Source organism: Astyanax mexicanus, chromosome 13, assembly GCF_023375975.1.
Source record: "Astyanax mexicanus isolate ESR-SI-001 chromosome 13, AstMex3_surface, whole genome shotgun sequence".
Lineage (NCBI taxonomy): Eukaryota > Metazoa > Chordata > Actinopteri > Characiformes > Acestrorhamphidae > Astyanax > Astyanax mexicanus.
The window spans coordinates 4,698,981-4,720,618 of NC_064420.1; the positions used below are offsets into that span (position 1 = coordinate 4,698,981).

At 34.8% G+C, this 21,638-nt stretch overlaps 1 protein-coding gene across 6 annotated transcripts in view; it reads left to right on the top strand.

Annotated features, from left to right (window-relative positions):
- camk1gb (calcium/calmodulin-dependent protein kinase IGb) overlaps nucleotides 1-21,200 on the top strand; it is a 59,144-nt gene extending 37,944 nt beyond the window's left edge. For 3 of the 6 annotated variants that reach the window (XM_022677226.2, XM_007258787.4, XM_007258785.4), the window contains exons 2-13: nucleotides 1,114-1,225; nucleotides 9,984-10,109; nucleotides 10,763-10,837; nucleotides 10,922-11,060; nucleotides 12,106-12,229; nucleotides 13,433-13,508; nucleotides 14,762-14,874; nucleotides 15,350-15,428; nucleotides 16,708-16,795; nucleotides 18,128-18,474; nucleotides 19,155-19,256; nucleotides 20,182-21,200. In XM_022677226.2, coding sequence (XP_022532947.1) covers nucleotides 1,114-1,225; nucleotides 9,984-10,109; nucleotides 10,763-10,837; nucleotides 10,922-11,060; nucleotides 12,106-12,229; nucleotides 13,433-13,508; nucleotides 14,762-14,874; nucleotides 15,350-15,428; nucleotides 16,708-16,795; nucleotides 18,128-18,474; nucleotides 19,155-19,221 — 1,346 coding nt within the window. In that variant the 3' untranslated portion in view covers nucleotides 19,222-19,256; nucleotides 20,182-21,200. Of the gene's footprint in view, nucleotides 1-740; nucleotides 1,015-1,113; nucleotides 1,226-9,983; nucleotides 10,110-10,762; nucleotides 10,838-10,921; nucleotides 11,061-12,105; nucleotides 12,230-13,432; nucleotides 13,509-14,761; nucleotides 14,875-15,349; nucleotides 15,429-16,707; nucleotides 16,796-18,127; nucleotides 18,475-19,154; nucleotides 19,257-20,181 lie in introns of those variants that run through there. The other 3 variants (XM_007258786.4, XM_049462712.1, XM_049462713.1) reach the window with 3 other exon arrangements.
- Nucleotides 21,201-21,638: the final 438 nt, after the last annotated feature.

The window sequence follows — 21,638 nt, forward strand, 5'->3', positions numbered from 1 at the left end:
AAGTTTTGGAAAAATAGAAAAACCCTAGAAAGTTAAAAAAAAAAAGTCATGGAAATTTGCTCTACAAACCTTTGTGTTTCCATTTATTGATAGAATGGGATTTATAGTTGATAATTTGGATTAGAATTGATGAATTGTTTTTTTTTTGTTTTATTGTCCATGTCTGCACTGATGTTTTAAAAATCGTATGCTCAGTCATGAAAAAGCCATAAATTTGTATTGGGTAAAAACTGTATGAACCTTGATACCAGGATTCTTAGATTGTGAAAGAGTGGTTCAGGGAGCATGAGATCATCATTTTTACACATGGACTGTTCACCACAGTCCAGACCTTAACCCAAACCTAAAACTCTTTGGAATGTGCTGGTGAACACTTCTCCCATCGTCAATACAAGATCTTGGGGGGAAAATAACGGAACTCTTGCTAATTAAAGCTACAGCTTTAGTATTGAAATATCAGGCATGTTACATTAGCTGGTCTTCATGTTACAAACTAATATTGATATTCCTGACCAGAAAGCTCCAGAAGGGACTTTCTGATTCTCTTTCTGAGTCCTGATCTGCCCCATCTACCTCAGCACTCGACTAGCCAACAAATTAGCGAGGTCTGAAGGTTTCCAGAGCTTGGAATTAGTGTTAGGCAATGTAGGGCTCCGGTGGGCCGGCCAATGAGCTCTTTTGTCATTGGCAATGGGTGTAGCCATTGCCAGGCAGGTATTAGCGGACACGCCTGACCAGACAAAGCTTTAGACATGCAGGAACGTCCTGGAGGTGACAACCAAGACAGATAGATAGCTGTTGATAGATGATGAGTGAGTGGTCCGACATTCCTGGTCGCTCCGTATTTTACATCTCTGGCTGTGGAACTGCTTTACGATTGGACGAGCCAACACTGGAGAACTTTAGGGGGGAAATCCTGTACCTGGATCTTAATTTTGGAAGATTTTAAAGTGTAAATCGTAACTGAACTCATGGCTCCTGGAATACTGGGAGTTATCTTCCCTTCTGAGAAAGGTAGCCAACAATCCGGACGTTTCAATGTGTGAATCGATTAATTCTGCGTATTGTTCCAGTTCATTTAATTGAATAAATCTTTTTTTTCATGTTCTCTAGAAATCCCTGTAGAAGCAAACGCTGAAATGGGTCGCAAGGAAGCTGATTATGAGTGGAAGAAGAGCACCGATAACATCCAGGAGGTCTTCGACTTCATAGAGGTGCTGGGATCGTAAGTACATTTTTTATTTTACCAAACATTTACCTTGTTTTAATTTTGCTCTGGACTGTTTTCTTGCTAAATTACCTCAGAAATCTTTGAGTTACTGATTTCACCCCTAAATAATGGAATTCATGTCTCAGTTAAGGCTGTTTTTTTATCAATGGTTTACAGAATAGATTCAATTCCAACTCCAACAAAGTGCCAATTTCATTAGATTCGAATCAATTTGATATTGATTAATTTAGTTACAATCCAGTTACAATTGTAGGCTTAGTTATTAATGTTTACATGAAGAATTAACCTAAGAACAGTTGCATTATTTAAAGTCTATATAACAGAACAAAAGTGTAAATGTAACATAAACACACAGTACACTTGATTTGAATACTTAAATGTTGGAAAAGACCTTAAAAAAAGGCTTTGAACTGGCCTAGAGCTGAAACATTTAAGGTGGAAAGGAATTGTTTGCTAAATACGATTGAGGAGTCAAACAATTAGTGACACAACTTGTTTAACTACTCTAGCAGGCTTCGGTAACTTTGAGAGAAAAAGTCAAATTTGACGCTAACGTTAGCTTAGCTTCTCTAAAAGTACTGCATGTTTGAGAACTGCTGGTCTAAAACTGCAGCTGCTCTCTGGCTCTGCAGATACATTTTGTTGACAAACAGGACAAATAGGCTAATTAAAAAAAAAAATCACCGGTTTATATGCATTAATTTCCATTTAATTCCGAGTCATGCAGTCTACATTTACTAATATTAGTGAATGGATTGGAGGTTCGGAAAACTCACTGAACTCCAGCATGATGCTGTAATATGATGCACGGCTGCAACTAAGCAGCTGGTGAGATTTCTTCACTCCTAGATATTACACCATCAGCTGTGAGTGTTTATTACTGAAAAGTGGAGGAACATGTAGGAACCACAGTAATGCAGACACGAGTGCTCAGAAGTATAGTGCAGAAAAGTGTCCAAACATCGCTCTGAAGAGCTCCACACATGTGGTTAAAACTGCAAAGGGGGAGCGACTACACACTAATGATAATGAGTTTACAATGGGGTATTATTAAAGCTAAATGTGCAAACCCAATACTTTTATATATTTAAGAGTCTAAGCCTCTGTCACTAATATATACAAATATATAAATTACCACAACTTTATCACAACAGCCACCTTATACAAAGTGTAAATATGTCAGGGCAACGTATCGAAAACAGTTTGATATGTCAATAAAAAAGTTAATCTGTCTTATGTATATTGTTAAAAATAAATAAATATTGTAGATTTACAGTTAGATGACTAATATTTAAATATTAGGGATGCTGTGTTTTTGGTGTTACGAATAAACAGTGATACTTTAGTTGTACATTTTAATAATCTATTCATTTTATCATTTCATATATCATATATCATTGTAAGTAATTTTCCCAGCTCTTCTTCACTCGCTACACATGTGCTACTATTTATTTAAACTCATTAATTGTAAACTACTGTACTAAGATTGTAAATAGGGATAGGGATGCACCATATATTAATCAACCAAAAGTGTTCTGTTGACCAAATAAGCAAAAGGACAAATCATTTATACCAAATGATGACTATTTTATGTATGTATTTTAAGTCATATTGGTCTTGGTTTGATTTCGCTGGAATAAGAAAAAGGTTCAGTGTTCAATAGTAATAGTAATAATGTATGCAGTGGTTTAAATAAAAAAAACTGGTATTCAGCATGTAGCCAAATGTCTAATTTTATTTGCTATGAATTTTGCAAATATATAAGAATAAATAAAATAGGTCTGGAGTTTAATTGAATTCCCCCCTTTATTATATAAGGTTATCTTCCTGCAGTTAAAGGTTTTGACCTATTTACTGTACTCTGTCCTCTATTGCAGAGACGGACAGACCTGATAGGATTTAAATAAGGTCTGCTTTGGCATGCTTGGTCAGGCTAAGCTAGGCTAGGCTAGGTCGGGCTATTTCCTTATCCTGAAGCTTTGCCTCCTGGCTCTCACACACAGAGATTAGGGTTTCATTCAGAAAGAGCATTAATGGGACATAGCCTTCAATGGAAACACCTCAAAACGTTGCATTGATAGCTAAACGCACCAATGCTAACAATGCTAACTGATAGATAACTAAACTAAATCAGCAAGACTTAGCAATACTGGTAAGTGTTGTTAGCCTGATTGATAATATGGGAATTATAGATGTTCATTATAGAGGTTCAAATCGGAGGTTGATATCTACAAAAAGGAAGATTGCATATAAATATTATTAGCAATTAGCTAATAATTAGCAATTGGTAGATGTTTATACTGTATTGAGCTTGTTTTCCAAAGCTCTCATCAAAAGTTGTCTCTCATTGGTTCTTAAGTAATTAAGTAAGTCATAGACTAATCCAATAGCCAATCAGCATGTCTCCTGGTCTGGCTGTGGCTCAGGCTGTATTAGGCCCAGGCAGGAACATGGCTGACGTCACACCGCATTGAGAAAAACACAGGCACTCGACTAGACTGAGGATTCAGGGTAATAATATGGGCAGGCGTTTATTGATTTACATAGGCTTTATCAGATCAACTTTATCAGATCAAACAGAGGCACTTGACTCTGTCTATGATTTTCTAGGGTAAGTTAAAAAGCTGTGCAGGGAATTCTAAAAGTAAAAGTATTTTAGCAATCAAATACAGAACATAGCTGTACATTTATTTAAAAAAAAAAGCATATGGATAGACTTTTTTGAACTTTCTGTACTTCATACAAAAAGTCCATCTGTCCTATTGGCTCCTAGCATCATTTATTTGCAATAAAGGATGTGATCTAGCTCACCATCAGTGTGTAGTCTTTCTCAACAACTTTTCTCCCAAACCAGTACCTTCCCTTGGCTACTAGCTGTGTTTTTGCACTAAATCAGTGCATCCATTCCATTCGTGGAATTGAACATTTGCTCATTAATTATTCTAGTTCTTTCAGCTTGGGACTGTGAGGAACAGCAGGTGTTTCTAACACTGAGGAAGTGTCTCTCGTACCTCTCTATTCTTAGAAATAAAGTGAGATATGGGAGGTTGTGATAAAGCTGCTTACTGTTAGAATACATGTAACACTTTTTGTCTTTTAAAAAGCATTTGGAACATAGAACTAGGCAATAATTTCATACTAATATACATTGAGATTAAAGATGCTTTAATAAAAGCGATTTTTTAAAATTATAAGTAGCATCTTTCACTTATTGAGGATTTCTGTGGCTTTTATATTATTTGTCCTGATATTGGAATTATATTGCATCAATCTAAAATAGTAAATATATTGTAATTTTAAAGTTTTAACTGAAGTTGTGAATAGGATAAAATTGGAAATGGTTCCATTAAACTTATTAATTTTAGTTCTACTGTTTTTCCAGGGCAGTGGGTGGGGTAATGTTACTGTTTTATTTCTTTATAAACTTTTTCATTGGCTCATTGTTTCATGGTCTATTGGTCTATTCTGACTGACAACAGCTCTCAAATAGTGTTATGTGCAACAAAACATTTTTAAATAAAAAAAATACATTATGTCCACTGTAATGGATGCAGGGTCTGAAAGAGATATTGAATATTATAACCGCTGTATCATGATACACATTACACGTATATGTTGTCCTGCGTCATGCAGCTGTCCGCCAATGGTGCTGGCACTAACAGGACAACTCATGGAGAGAATCACTGCTCACTGGATATCCATAGTCATAGCAGTTGGGTCATTCGGACAATGCATGTTGGACAATCTGTCAGTTTTTTCTCTTCTTGGTTCAACAGTGTGGTAGGGTATCTGCACAACCAGTATGGCATGCAAAACATTTACAAGCCTGTTTCACTTCCTGAAAAATATAAATGTATATATAATATACTGTATGTAAAATACTAAAATATACACAAATGACATAAAAATCTCAAACTATGAACCCTTTATGAATTTTTACTTACCAAAATGAATCATTTCATAAATTATTTCTTGGTAAAGCGTCCTTGAGGCACAGTATAAATAGCCCTAATCACTGGGTTAGTTTTGAAAGTGTTCGTATCAGTGTTTCATTAAAGAGTATTGACTGTTTCTCTGAATCAGAGTGGATATACAGTCATACAGTCTATTAATCTTTCTCAGTGACTAAGAAAATAAAAGCACAAGGACACTTTTTTTTTTTACTGCTGACTGGCAGCCAAGGTTAGCTAAAAGTGTAATTCTCAGCTTTTATATTCACAGAGAGAGAAATGCATAAGTAGCTTTTCAGTAAGTGAGAGCGTGTGCTGGACTCGGGGGAGGCTGGAGGCGGCAGTGCAATTAAAAGCAATTCGGCGATTCTTCACGTTCTCTGTGAACGTGTGTATGTGTGTGTGTATGTGTGTGTGTGTGAAGGCGGTTCACACTCTACATGTGATAGGGCACCGTTATTTTTAGGATAATTTAAATAAAAAATTGGACATATTTTTTGCCATTTAAGTTGTTCATATCTAATAATTACCTATAATTCAGTGAACTACAATGGTACAAAAGTTATTAGTGCTATCATCAGTGCTATCTTTCGTTGGTTAAGAACAAGTTACTGTTTTTTTTTACTGTAATGTTTGATTTCTTGCTGGGCAAGGCTACACACTATCTATCCATCCATCCATCCAGCTACCCATCCATCCAGCTACCCATCCATCCAGCTACCCATCCATCCATCCATTCAATAAATGATGCCAGAAACCATCAGGGAAGATAGACGTTTGTGTTTTAGGGTTTTTTAAATGGTCTGAAACTGTGCATTAAATTAGTTACAAGAGTTAAGAACCTAAGTCTATATAATTATTTGTTCAAGCTGATTTTAACCTACTTTAATTGCATAGAGCAGCTGGAATTATGCAGAGAGGGTTTCAACTTACGTATAATATAAGCCTTTTTACCCTGACATACCAAAAGACAGGGGGCATATTTTTATGGCTTTCCTGAAGTATAGTTTACTGCTAAAAATTAAGTAAAGGTGTGGATTTTACCCCAAAATTCCCCCATTCAGTTGTTTACTCAATTGTTTGCATAGATTTTGCATAGGTATCATACACCTTACACAAGGTGCTTTGTGATGCTTGTTGCTATCTTATTCCCTATCGACTGTCTATTTTCATGGTTAGTGCCCATGCTGCTAAAATTGCATCAGAGTTTAGGAATATATCTACACCAAAGACATGGTGGTCTGGAAGTGAGGTGAGTTCAGACACAATTCTGGCATGTTTCTATCTTGGCGGTGAGATATGGAATTACAGGTGCGCCCCTGACTGATTAAAATCCTGACAACAGTCAACAGTCAGCTGTCCAATTCTAGGCAATCAGCTTTCACTTTAACAATAAACAGAATATAGAATAAAAAAACATTACTGTTTCATTAAATAAGCTGCCAAAACACACGCATGATTAATTAGAGAGTTAGAGAGATGCCTTTTGTGTGTTTCGAGCTATGCAAGATGTTTTTTTTTATGCCCTCACGATACCAAAGACACACAACACACCCCAAATCCAGCTGCACAATGCATAATTGACTGGTGCGCTATAGATAGGTGAAATAGGGCAATTAAAGTTAACTCAGTTGAATTGTGTTTTATTTATTAACCCCATGAAACATTTTCATAATGTATGGTTCAATGTGTTAAAATGTAGATGTTTCACTTTTATAGGCCACAGTGGTTCCTAGAGGTCTAAGAATTCCTAAGCAGGTTAATTTCCCTTAGTTTAAAATAAAGGGGATCCGACGGTAATTGCCGCTTGGCCCAGTGCAGTGGGAAGGTTTGATCCTTGAAGCACTTCGTGACCCGCTCTGTGACCCGCTCACTGACCCGGTTGATGGGCTGAGCCTGTCTCTGCAGTGTCCGAGCTCCACACCTGGATACCTGAGCTGCTACTGTTTCCGTTGCGTAAAGGATTTCGAGTTCTAATCCTCTGCCCAGGACAGCTATTCCAAGTCGCAGCTTTAGATAGAGCAGAGGATGGAGAGAATGGAAAATTAAGCTTTAGTCATGACCTCTTAAGCCAGAAATCCCTTTTCTGTGCATAAAAGATGACCGATCACCACTTTTAGGCAAAAGTTGATTGATTATCCATTGATTGATTGATTAAAATATAATATAATTCCAGCATAAGCCCTGTTATGTTACATTAGAATAGATAATAATTCCATATATTGAGAAAAACATATGAACTATGCACATGTGCATAATAAATCTAGTTTAATTAGTATCTGACATTTCAAATTTTTTACATTGTTGTCAAATTTTAGTATATTTTGTTCCTAGCCTATTTTCCTTGTTTTAAGAAATTTAATCTACTGAAAGTGTCTTTTTCTATTGACAAATAGGATATATTTGTGGATATATTTGCCTGTTTTTATTTGTTTAAGATATGTTTGCTTGATTAAACAATTTCTCTGCCAATACAACAAAACACTGAGTAGATTAATCACTTCGGAAGTTGGGAATAAATTATTAATTCTGATAATATTACTTTAATAATCTCAAAATTTGAAATATTAGATGTGTAGATATACATTTAAGAGAATTTTATATATATATATATATATATATATATATATATATATATATATATATATATATATATATATATATATATATATATATATATAAACTTGCTAATATACATACATATTCTTTGGTAAAATCCACAAACACACTTAAACAAGTCACTACAAGTTACTACCAATTTTGTTTTTACTATATAAGGTCTATTAAAATCCATTAATTTAAGTGCACCTTATAATCTGGTGTGCCTTATGTATGAATTTTACCAGTCAGGTATTAAAGAGCAGTAAACTACTCTGCTGAAGTACAGCGTTATAAGTGAAGTACAGAGTTTCAGTGAAGTTTCTCCAGCACTAAGGCTGGGTGCAGCAGTATTAGCATTAGCCTCTAACCACAGCGCTAGCTCTTTCACCGCTCGGAGGCGAGTGTATTGGACTGTAGTCTGTGTGTTTGCGGTTTTAAAACATGCTAAATAGGACAAACTGCTAGCTGATAGCATCATGGGTTACCAGAACACTCAGGGTTTTGCTAGTGCTGCGGTTACCAGCTAATGCTAATGCTAATGCTGCTGCACCCAGCCTTAGTGCTTGAGAAACTTCACTGAAAACTCACCCTTAGACACAAATAAAATATATATTAGAGATTATACTGAAAAACACTCGAGTATTTCTTTAATAAAGCACATTTATAGATAAATACATGTATTCCACACTGAAAACTGCACAAGAGTAAAATTATTATGGATGTTTCCACACCTGAAGCAGTGTGAACACAGAGGAAGACCATTACCACTGTAGATAATTGCACTGGGCTTTAGTTTACCTCATGGACTTGTTTTATTTCTCCTCCCGCTTCAATAGAAGCTCAAGTACAGGTGGGATCTAGGTGTTATGAAACGGGCTGCATGCGGAGCGGCGTGGTGTGCAAAAGAGGCTCGGCAGGAAGTTAGGGGGTTTAAAAGGTCACTTCCTCATCCTCATTAAAAAGTGCTTTACTCCCAGGAGGAGGCCTCGTTCTGTACTTTAACAAAACGGGAAAAACATTCTGACCAGTGGTTTAATGTGGAGAACAAGAAAATGCTATTTTCTATCATGTAAAATTTAAGTTACTATAACTTTATATAGCATAATACCTCTAAACTGTATAAATAAATATAATTATAAATAAAATAATTTAAATAATCATTGTTTTTTTTAGCTTTATTTATTTGTATAATGGGTGTGTGGTCTTTTCGACAAAGGCTACCTTCCCTTTAGTACTTATTTAGTATTCAAAATTATTTCCAGTTCACTTTTTTTTAACATTATCAACTACTGTTTATTCTGCAAAGTTTAGCTTATTTTTTTTTTATGGGTATTATATGGGAAAATTTAGCCAACTCAAAGTTCTTAGTCGATTGCAGTTCTTAACCTGTATGTTACACTTCATAGTAAAGATAACAGTAACTTGCTCTTATGACCTACAACACTAAGGCCACACATTAAACCATTATATACAACATAACTGAATACCCAAAGCAAGGTAGCCCTGGTGGGCAAATCTGCATACTGATGGCCACACCTTCATTATTTGAGTGTTTTCTGCATTGTAGATTAATACTAATGTCATTCAAAAAGTGTATAAATAAAATAATATGGAATTATATAGTAAACTGAAAATTGTTCTATATTTTAGATTCTTAGATCAGACAGTTTTGCACATCTTGGCTGGATTTTCTCAGTCAGATTAATGAGGTTGAGTCACCTAGAATGACCGGCTTTCAGTTAACAGCTGTGCTGAACTCGTCAAGAGTTAATTACTTGAATTTCTTGCCTCCTAATAAAGTGTTTAGGAGCATCAGTTCAGTAAAGTAGTGAAGAGGTAGAGTTACAGGTATACAGTTAATATTAGCTCTATTTGAGTAATGTTCTAATCCATATTATGAGAAGAAAAAAACTCAAAAATGTTATGATGAAACTGGCACTCATCAGGACCGCCCTGGGAAAGAAAGACCAAAAGTATTTTGGTTTGTTTAACACTATTATGGAACAGTTATGGAAATGTACAAATGTGCATCCTTCACTTGGGGAAACTGAATGTAGTGTACCTTAATTAGATCATAATTATAACAAATATCACCTTGTTAAGCAAAAATGTGCCATTTTTGTCCTAACACTGCACATCCAGCCTCCTCTAACCCACACTATCTCTCTCTTTCTCTCTCTCTCTCCTCTCTTTCTGTTTAGGGGAGCATTCTCCGAGGTCTTCATGGTGAAGGAGAGAAAAACAGGCAAGCTCTTTGCTATGAAGTGTGTGAAGAAGAAGAACAAGAGGGACATAAACCTGGAGAATGAGATTGCTGTGCTGAGGAGGTACTGTTTCTGAGTCTACGTCACATGACCTTACATGCCAATCAGATTGTAATTTAATTAAGAGTTCTACTAACTTTAAATAGCAGATCACCTCTAAATTGTTGCCAATTTATATTACCAAAGTTAAAATAACTATTACTTTTGTTTGGTTAAGTTTAGTATTTATTTTGTATACAAAATTATGCTTGAATTTTTGCACCAGAAGTAAACACATAAAGTAATGCAAAAGCAGTGTGTAAGACTGGTGGAGGAGAACATGATGCCAAGATGTATGAAAACTGTGATTAAAAACCAGGGTTATTCCACCAAATATTGATTTCTGAACTATTAAAACTTGATAAATATGAACTTGATTTCTTTGCATTATTTGAGGTCTGAAAGCTCTGCATCTTTTTTTTTTGTTATTTCAGCCATTTCTCATTTTCTACAAATAAATGCTCTAAATGACAATATTTTTATTTGGAATTTGGAAGAAATGTTGTCCGTAGTTTATAGAATAAAACAACAATGTTCATTTTACTCAAACATATACCTATAAATTGCAAAATCTCTTATTTTTTTTCCAAAGTCATTTTAGTGCATAAGTGAAAAATAAGCAATTATTAGGCCAATCAATTATCAGGCCTTACAGTCTCTTCATTTTCTCATTTCAGGATCAAACATGAGAACGTGGTTGGGCTGGAGGATTTCTATGAAAGCCGAAGCCACTACTACCTCGTCATGCAGCTGTGAGTAGTTATTGGTTACTGGCAACGTTTTATCAGGAAATGCTGTATTCAGAGCTTTTATTCACTGGTGTTTTTTCTGCACAGTGTTTCTGGTGGTGAGCTGTTCGACCGGATTCTGGACCGGGGCATGTACTCAGAGATGGATGCCAGCCTGGTGATCAGACAAGTGCTGGAGGCTGTCAGTTACCTGCACATAAACGGAATTGTACACCGTGATCTCAAGGTATGAAGAGACGGGTGTCTAGTTTCTGTTTACTGCAGATACATCAATCTATCTATCGATCTTTAAGCCTATGGTCCTCAACCTTTTTTAGTGCCACTGTGGTCCCCATCACAACAATCCCTCACCCTTCCTAGGGTGAAAATAAAAAACTGCAGGTTTTGCAACATTTTTTTGTTGTTTTTTTCAGGCACCCCTTTTTAATACTGAACATGGCCAATTAAGATGATCATAAATAGATAAATAGATAAATAGATATGGATAAATGGAAGCGATAGAAGAGAAGAGACACAACCTCTAATACACAATAAAAAAAAAAGTTAAAGCATTTAAAGCAAAAAGCAGTTAAAGCAAAACAGAGGCTTCTCGGGCAGCAGCAGCCTGTCACTCACACAGACACAGAGACAATGCTGTGTATCTAATATTGGTTGTAAAATTCAGTGTAACTGAACCGAACACCAATAAATGGTGGAAAAATACCTAGTATTTTCTTATTTAGTAGTATTTTATCATCTTCATAGAGATTTGTCTTATATAGAGTGATATATGGAGAATCACAGAATCATGAAATCATCATTATCGAGGACAATATATCGTGATAATATCGTATCGTGAGATGCCCTGTAATTCTCACCTCTATAAACAACAATCAGGGGTGCACAATATAGACAAAAATTGTGATATGCCATAACTATTTTAGATAATATATTATCAAGTGAATGAACTCAATAAATTAAGATCCTAAATTAATCTAAGCGTCTTGGCTTGGTTTCACTAATATTAAATAAAGGCCTGTCAACCATATCAGTAATGCCAAGGGCGAAAAATAATATAAATATTTTAATACAGTCTGGTAAAACAAAGCAAAGCATCATCAGTCTGGACTGTTTGTCTAAATATATAAAATAATTAACTAATATATATATATATATATATATATATATATATATATATATATATATATATATATATATATATATATATATATATATATATATATATATATATATATTGAAATGTTGAAATTATGTTTTTTTTTTCCTCACAGCCAGAGAACTTGCTGTACTACAGCCAAGACGAGAACTCCAAGATCATGATCAGTGACTTTGGTCTTTCCAAGATGGAGGACAACGACATCATGTCCACAGCTTGTGGTACTCCAGGCTACGTAGGTAAGGAGGCTCTGTAATTTGACATACAGGCTAAAATGATAAATATATTTATAGAGATTTATGGAGCGCCTACCCACTTATTTACCCCATATCTCTCCTGTTATATTAAAGAATGACTGCAAAGCTAGATAAAGGCTACGAGCGAGTCCTCAATGAATGGGGGTGAATGGAGCTAAATGCTAAAGTTAAACTCAAATTTAAAATATTGATAAACCACTTAGCCAGGAAATTAATTTAATTTTAGAAGGAAGAATGGTGTATGTGGGTAAATTTGTATATACTGATGGAAATATTGCCATATATATATATATATATATATATATATATATATATATATTTTTTTTTTTCCAAAGCCACAATATGTTTAACATAAAATGAGATGATTCCAAACATTACTTAACTATTCTTAGTTAGGTGAACATTGGTGAACAATGTTTAATTATTGTGCAAACATTTTTTATAACAAACCAACAAACATTTATTTAACATAAAAATAAAAAAGAATAATAATAAAATAATACATTTAATACATTTAATAAACACATCATTTTGCATAAACTGGCTTACAGTGTGGATGTACTTTTAGACAATGTTTAAAAGGTGTTAAGGAATTGGAGGTATGGAGTTATGTATTCAATACTGAAACATATGATTTTGTTCTGTTTTGGGGAAATGAGTCCCAATTTTTAGTATTAAAAATGTAATTTAATTAAAACTATGATTTTGCTCAATTGCTACATTCGAACCCATTAATTTTGGACTCACTCAGTAGCGCTCTCTAGTGGCCTGACATACCTGGAAGAGATTTTAAAGGAGTCACTAAACCCTAAACCATATATTTTTTCATCAATAGCTGAAATATGTTCCTTTGACATAATTAATGATTTAATCAATAATTTCCTAACCTTTAAAAAACACTTTTATTTAGGTAATGTCCGTCTCTGCAGCGCCCTCTCAGGTTCAACTGTGCTATAGGTGTAGATGATGTGTCGATGTATCAGCCCTCCCTTCTGCCCTGCTTCTAAACCCATACATCCCCCAGTGCCACTCCCAAAGTACCCCTCTCAATTTTAAGCCTTTTACAAATTTAAGCAAAAATCAGGCTGTTTAGTGACACTTTAAGTGTGTATTCTCCTCTCTATTAAAGATTCTCTGGTCGCACTGAATGCACTTTTTTAATCCTGTGATTTTGATTGGTTGCAGCTCCGGAGGTGTTGGCCCAGAAGCCCTACAGTAAAGCGGTGGACTGCTGGTCTATCGGAGTCATCACTTACATCCTGTGAGGAGCTTTTACCTTCTATTGCTCTCCCCACAGCACTTACCCTTCCCTTACACAACCGACCACACCACCACCCACCCCAAAACACCCTACGCTTACACAACCAACTGCATCACCACAGCTCACCACCCACCCACCCCACAGGGAACAGTTGCTTAAGTTGGGGGTTTGGCAGAAGCGCAGTGCTGTATTTAGATGCACCAGGCCTGTAAGTCTGGTTAGGAGAGGGGATTATAATGGGGACACTTTGTGAGGAACTGATTAGTCAGTCAACAACTTTAGCCGTGTTGTTTCAGATCCAGATTTAGCTCTGTAATGCTGCAGTTGCTGTGTAATGTAGTGTAGAGTAGAGTAAAGTAGTGTGTAATGTGAAAGTCCCCTCTAGTGCCCTCTAGTGAGCAAGCATGATGTGTGGTGTTCATATTTTTGTTACTCGTTTACTTTGTTATTTGTATTTAATTCAGCAAAATTAAGCAATTTTACATTAAAATGCTTTACACATGCTCGCTTCACCTAAATTGCAAGCAATATAAACAGCTTACATGGTTGATATTTGCCCTTTACCTTTCTTATGTTACATTTCTTTCAAAAAGTGCTACTCTTTTTTTATTTGTTTTTTAATAAAATGTAAAAGAAAATGAATTAAACTCAAGATATGAGTAGAAAATTAGTTTAGTTTCAAATTTACAAATGAAGCAATGTTTATTAGCCCTTGGCCAAACAGACTGTATGTAACATAAATGTGTAGGGGGGGGGGGGGGGGGGGTGTACAGTGTGTGTTTATCGAAAATGTGTTTTGATATATGTTTTTCACAAAAAATGAGCCAATGACAATGAGTTTGAGTTAGAAAAAAATATTATTTTTTTAGTATCATTTGATGAAAAATGAAAACGGGTCCCACAGACCCGAACACCACACAAGGGTTAATAATAATAAAAATAATAATAATAATAATAATAATAATAACAACAACAACAACAACAATGAACACATTTAGATCAATAGCAGATTTCGTACAGCAGGGATTGCAGCTCTTTGCAGTACAAAGTAAAAAAAAATAAAATAAATAAATAATAATAATAATAAATATATATATATACACACACATCTTTATATATATATATACGTCTTTAAAAAAAAATATATATATATATATATATATATTTTTTTTTTATTTTTATTTTTTAAGACTATAGAGGCATACAATAACCAGCTTATTTTATGTTTTTTTTTTTCTTTTTCTTTTTTGCAGTCTCTGTGGATATCCTCCTTTTTATGAAGAAACTGAAACTCGCCTCTTCTCTAAGATCATGAAAGCACAGTATGAGTTTGACTCTCCCTTCTGGGACAACATATCCGAATCTGGTAAGAGTCTCCTGCCTTCTCTCTCTCTCTGTATCCCCACCAATCATGGCCTAGTTACTTTAAAAAAAGTAATCCAATTACTGATTACTCCTTTAAAAAGTAACTAAGTTTTATACACAGCAACCTCTGCCGCCAACATAACAGTTTTGCCAAAAATCACTTTGTTAGCTTCGTTCCACATTTAGGACTTGTGCCTAAGTGTCTCCAGCACAGAGTGAACAACTAACCTTGATATTGATCATCTTTAACTGATACAAACTCAATGTGTGTGTGTGTTCACAAGTTCTAAACGTCTCTATTTTTTATATCATAGAATTTTGAGACACTTATAGTGCACTTATAGTACATGAAATGCATAAAACCATGTACCATTTCATTATGGTTATATACAGTACATGTATACATACATACATACAGAGAATGCCCCAGAATTTATGTGACATGGCTTTGCTTTGTTTTTTTTTTTGTTTTTTAGCAAAGGACTTCATCCGTAACATGATGCAGAAGAACCCAAAATTGCGCTTCACCACAGACCAAGCCCTCAGACATCCCTGGTAAGAACCTCATTTAATTCTTATATGAATTAAAACTATTGTTACAAATTAAGTTACAGCTATAACTTAGGATAAGTTCCTTGATAACCCTGCGTATTAAAAAAAAAAAAAAACTCATCACAATCTTCACACTGTTTTATATTCAAGGGACTGAATATGCTAAATATAATTGTATATAAGGTGAAAAAATAAATTGATTAGGCTGGAAAAATATGATTTCTATAGCTGTGTATAAAAATATGATGAATACCCAAATAATTAAAATATCTTATTATAAAAATCTTATTATTATATATATTTTTTTATTTTGATGGCAAAAGGCACAGTATTTTTTTTATAAGGTTTAAAATTATTGTTTTCTTAAGTTGTGTTCTATTTAATTAAATCATATATTTAAAATAAAAAAAATAACCAGCTTCTGTAAAACCTATATGAATGTATTATGCAAAACTAAAAACACTACCTTGTTTTAACCCAACATGACTCTAATATGGTAAGCTTAATATTATGTTGTTATGGCCCAGCAAACAGAAAACTTAGCAGAAAAACATTTTTAGCCTCTAAATGTTATAGAAGTAATGTTCCATAAATGTGCTGAAAACGTGTGAAACAGTAATGATTTGCAGTACAATTATATTATTATAATGTTTGTCACATAACACTCCCTGCTAAATGAATATTAACATTTTGGAAAAGTTAAAAAAAATAACATTTCCAGAACTAAAAATAAAACACAGACAGAGCAACAGGTTCTGATAAAGTTAAATGATTTCATTACAAAACATTAAATAATTCAACTAAATTTAGTTGAGTTGTACTAACTTTATACAGCATAGTTACTCTAGTTACTTTGTCTTGTCAAAAATAATTATCTTCCCTTGGGTATTTAGGTAAAACCTTTAAAAATAAATGAATAAGAGGATTTCCAGTATATTTTATATTTATATTAAACTATTGCTTATTCAGGCAAGGTTTTTTAAACAAGGGGCAAAATTATATTGCATCCTTCCTACCAAACTATTTTTCCATTTCATTGGAAAAATAATCAAGCTCAGAGTAACTTCATTTAAGTTCTTAGCCAGCATTAATTCACTCTTTACAATAATAATAAAAAAAAACTACTGGTAACTTGCTCTTATGGCCTACAACACCATGGCCAGGCTATAAATCATTATATAAAAGAACAGAACTAAATACCCAAGCAAAGGTACCAGTTATATAGTCAATATATTATGAGATTATGATGCAGGTTTTTTTTTTCTGTATTTGTATTTTTCAGGATCATTGGAAAGACCGCCCGCAGCCAAGACATCTACCACTCCGTCAGCGTTCAGATCCAGAAGAACTTCGCCAAGTCGAAGTGGAAGGTAAACTGAGGCCCTCACAGCTAATCGCTCTCTAAAGACTCTGACTATTTAGAGTTTGCCTCCTCCACCATATTCTCACCGGGGTCATTCATCCGATCTGTGGCCTGATTACACAACAGAACTGCAGCAATCACCATTTCGTAGTCTGAAGCTCTCACAGAGCACCCTCCGAGTGGTTTTCTAGTTCGGACCTGTTTTAGTTAGTTTAGGCAAAGGTGATCTTGTGGGGATATGAGGTTATGTGGATTTAAAATTCTGGGATATTTCTCATAGAAATAGGGCCATATGTTCATGATATATAGTCATTTGTCGTATATAAGTATATAATTTATAAGTAAATAATTATTAAATACGAAATTTTTCAATGCTTTATGTTAATGCTTAAAAATGTTGTATTTAATAATGAAATGAGTCATTAGTTAAAATGAGTAATAATTAATAATGTCTTAATTAGTGTCCATTAAAAATTCTGTTATAAGTACAGCTATTTAATGTACTCTTATTTTAACACACTGTATGAGGGAAAAACAGTATTAATAACATAAAATGTACCAAAAAAATTATTTTTTATTCTAATGCACATTTTGGATTTAAATTTAAGGAAGTAAATTGTTTATGAAAAAAAAAAACTAGAAAACAAATCATTTTTATTATTTTATCAATATGTTAGATATTTTTCTACCTAACTGGGGTATTTTCACAAATAATACATGAAACAATTACTATAGTCATGTAGATGTATGGCGTGTATGTGTGGCTGCCAATGCCAACACATGGGGTGTGTCCCAATTGCATATGACACACTAATGATATAAGGTGTCCATCCATCCATCCATCCATCCATCCATCTATCCACAGCATTACCTCATTCTCATTCAAGTATGACTAATCTAATCAAATCTAATCTAATCTAATCATCTGTTCAAAAGCATATTTAAGAAATTTTCTGATGCTGTGGTCATACATTATCAATAAAAATGCCACTATATAAAAAAAGAGTCACTAAACCCTAAACCATATTTTTTCCATTAATAGCTGAAATCAGTCCTGCTTAAAATTTTATAAACATTTCCTAACCATTAAAAAAATACTATCAGAGGCACACTGCAGCCAATCAGCTTTCCCTCCTGCCCTGCATCTAAACCCATACATCACCCAGTGCCCCTCCCAAAAACAACCCCTCCCATTTTTTTTTAGCCTTTTCCAAATTAGAGCTGAGGGTGGAGTCAGCAAAAATAAGCGGATTTAGTGCCTCTTTAACTATTACAATGGTTAAAGATCTTTTCCTTTACCCCTCATTTCTGACATCTGTGTATAATCTGTGTTTTCCAGCAAGCCTTCAATGCTACAGTGGCCATCCACCACATGAAGAAGCTCCAGCTCGCCCACTGCGAGGCTGCTCTCAAACAGAGCCAGGCTCCGCCTCCACCGCCTGCCATCAAGGTCATCACCACATCCAGCCCTGAAGCAGTACGCAAAAACCCCGCCCCCGAGACTCAGGAGCCCAACGGCAACCTGCCCACCGTCTACATGACTGTTCCACCAGCTACTCACTTAGATGCCAAGGGCTCATGCCATCCGCCCAAGGTCGCCCACCGGGAGACTGCCCACGCTGGAACGCTCACCGTGGCCGAAAAGGGGAAACACGTGTACCACTCTGAACCGGCTAATCTAAATGGGTACAGACTTTTTATCATTCACTATGTTGGTAAATCTGAACTGATATGTAGACAAATATACAGCTCTGGAAAAAAATTAAGAGATCACTTCAGTTTCTGAATCAGTTTCTCTCATTTTGCTATTTATAGGTTTATGTTTGAATAAAATGAACATTGTTGTTTTAAACTATTGTTTTTAAACTACAGACAACAATAAAAAATATTGTAATTTAGAGCATTTATTTGCAGAAAATGAGAAATGGCTGAAATAACAAAAAAAAAGATGCAGAGCTTTCAGAAAACAAGTTCATATTCATAAAGTTTTCATGTTTTCAGTTTTACACACTGCTTTTGGGTAGTTTTATGCCACTCCTGGTGAAAAAAAATCAAGCAGTTCAGCTTGGTTTAATGGCTTACGATCATCCATCTTCCTCTTGATTATATTTCAGAGGTTTTTAATTTGATAAAATCAACAAAACTCATCATTTTTACTTGGTCTCTTAATTTTTTCTAAAAGTTCGGAATGGCCCCTTTGTTCCAATAAAATTAGCTCTTAGTGCTACAACATAAAACAAGATTTAGATACTTATGCTCCCAACTTTGCAGGAGCAGTTTAAAATTTGGTTCCAGTTGAAATTTTCTACCTGGAGTTTTTTATTTTGTGTTTTTTGTATTAATATTGAAATCTCTCTTCTGTGCAGGTATGGAAAGAGAGGCACCAACCGCACTGGTGAGAAGTTTCAGACTGGGGTCTGCTCTGTCATGTGATTGGCCATGGCAACACTATGATGAGATTTTTATAGGTAAAATATCTTCACATAAACACAACTACTGACAAATACTAGTAATACAAGTGCTGCATGATTTGTATCATATTTGTGTACAATCATGTAAGGTCTTCCTGTGGTGGAAGTAAAAAAAATATATATAATAATTACTACTTAATAAAATTGGATACTTCTTGCTGCTGGGTGTGGTGGTTAGGGGCAAACTAAACTAAAGATAAGCTAAGTAATCAAAACAGTAATTCTAAAAACAAAAATTTTAACTGTTTATTTGCATGAGTAAAGCGCATCCGTTATTTACAGTAAGTTCATAATTCCAGATTTCCACTAAGGCTGTGTGCAGTAGCATTAGCATTAGCATTAGCGGCTAAAATAGTGGCTAGATTAGCGGGTAAATCCCGCCCGACAGAGTGTTCCTTTAAGCCAGGGTGATATTAGCTTGCGCTTCGTCCCACATAGCTTGTTTAACATGTTAAACGCGTAGACTACAATCTGATATACTCACCTCTGAACAGTGAAAGAGCTAGCGTTTAGCACGGTTAAGAACTAATGCTTAAGCTGCTCTAGCAGTGCTAGCCAGGGTTAGCAGCAGCTCACAAACCGATAATACCCTCTGAATGGTGAAAAAGCAATAGCTTAGCATGGTTAACAACTAATGTTAATACTGCTCCAGCCTTGCTGCTGGAGAAACTTCACTGAAACTCTATTTCATACATAAGGCGCACCAGATTTTAAGGCACAGTTATGATTTTTGGGAAAATTGAATTTTAAATCCTTATAATGCGAAAAATACGGTACTTTTTCATATTTAGGTCCATTCAACTCATCCAGGCTTACTCTGTACAGTGTTATTTAGCTTAAGTGGGACAAGGCAAAAGTCATGGGACTCTTGATGTTGTATGCCAATGTATAACATTCGCCCTAATTCTTTATCTTTTGGCAGGTCTGTGACCTTTCTGTCAACTGCTGGCTGCTTTGGGGGTGGCACTTACAGCTCTGAGCTCTGGCTGCGAGCCTTTAGAAGACAGCTGACCCGTTGCCTGTTGACCGCACCATTTTGACACCAACGAGGTTCAGAGGAGTGCCTCATATCTCCACACAAACACACACACACACACACATACACACACAAAAACTGTTGATATATCCTCCAGTATCCACATAAAAGCAACAAGGCATCTCTTGAATGTTTGTATTTTACCATTGGACAGTAACTCCAGCTCCCTGTATTATGTGTATGAACGTAATTCCAGCTCTTGTGCTTCATTTTACCTTGAGAGTATTTGGTGATGTAATATCGTTTAATATTTCCCTATTAATATGCAGTTTATATAGCCTGTAATGGTATGCAGTTTTGCTACGATGCTATATGATGTATGATATTATATTTCGTCCTGAAACTCGTCCTGAAGCACACTCCTGGCTTGTGTATGTACAGCGCTGTGTATGTACTAGCTGATTGTACTACCTGGGGAGACTGTGAATTAGCTGTGAATAGCTGGATTTTCATCAGAATCGTCTATATCAGAGATTATTGGTGATAGTTTGGAGGTTTTTTTTTTTTTTTCTTCTTCTCTTTTAATTTAGCCTAGAGACAAGGTTTATTTTTGTAATATATATATATATATAAAATATAAATATGCACAAGCATAATAATGTATTTTGTTTTATAAAATGTATATAAAAAAATACCAGCACCTTTAACCCACCACAATAAAAGAATGTCTTTCCTCCATCCAATCGATGTTTGAATTTGCCAAGGCACCCAAATACTCCTAATGTGTGGGTTTGTTGTAAATATATTTGTTAATAATACTAATAATCCTGTTAGAAATCACTATTAGTTATGAATGAGTGTTCTGTTTCATGCAGATTGTGATGTACAGTAGACGGCTCTCGTTAATCTGTAATACACACTATACTCTATACAAGCTTCACAAATAAAAACCCAACTTTCCCACATACTGTATGTGTCTGACTTATTCAGAAAGATCAAGATGGAAGAGGAAGATGCTGAACTGCTTGAATTTTTGCACCAGGAGTAAAGGCATAAAGTTATCCAAAAGCAGTGTGTAAGACTGGTGACTGGTGTATGACTGAGAACATGCCAGGATGCATGAAAACTGATCAAAAACAAGGGTTATTCCACCAAATATTGATTTCTGAGCTCTTACAACTGTATGAATATGAAGTCTGAAAGCTCTGCGTCTTTTTTGTCATTTCAGCCATTTGATTTTCTGCAAATAAATGCTCTAAATTACTACTTTTAATTGGAATTCGGGAGAAACGTTGTCCATTTCAATGTTCTTTATACTCAAACATATACCTATAAATAATAAAAAAAATGATTCACAAAATGAAATGTATATCTACATATATCATACATGTCAAGATGCATGA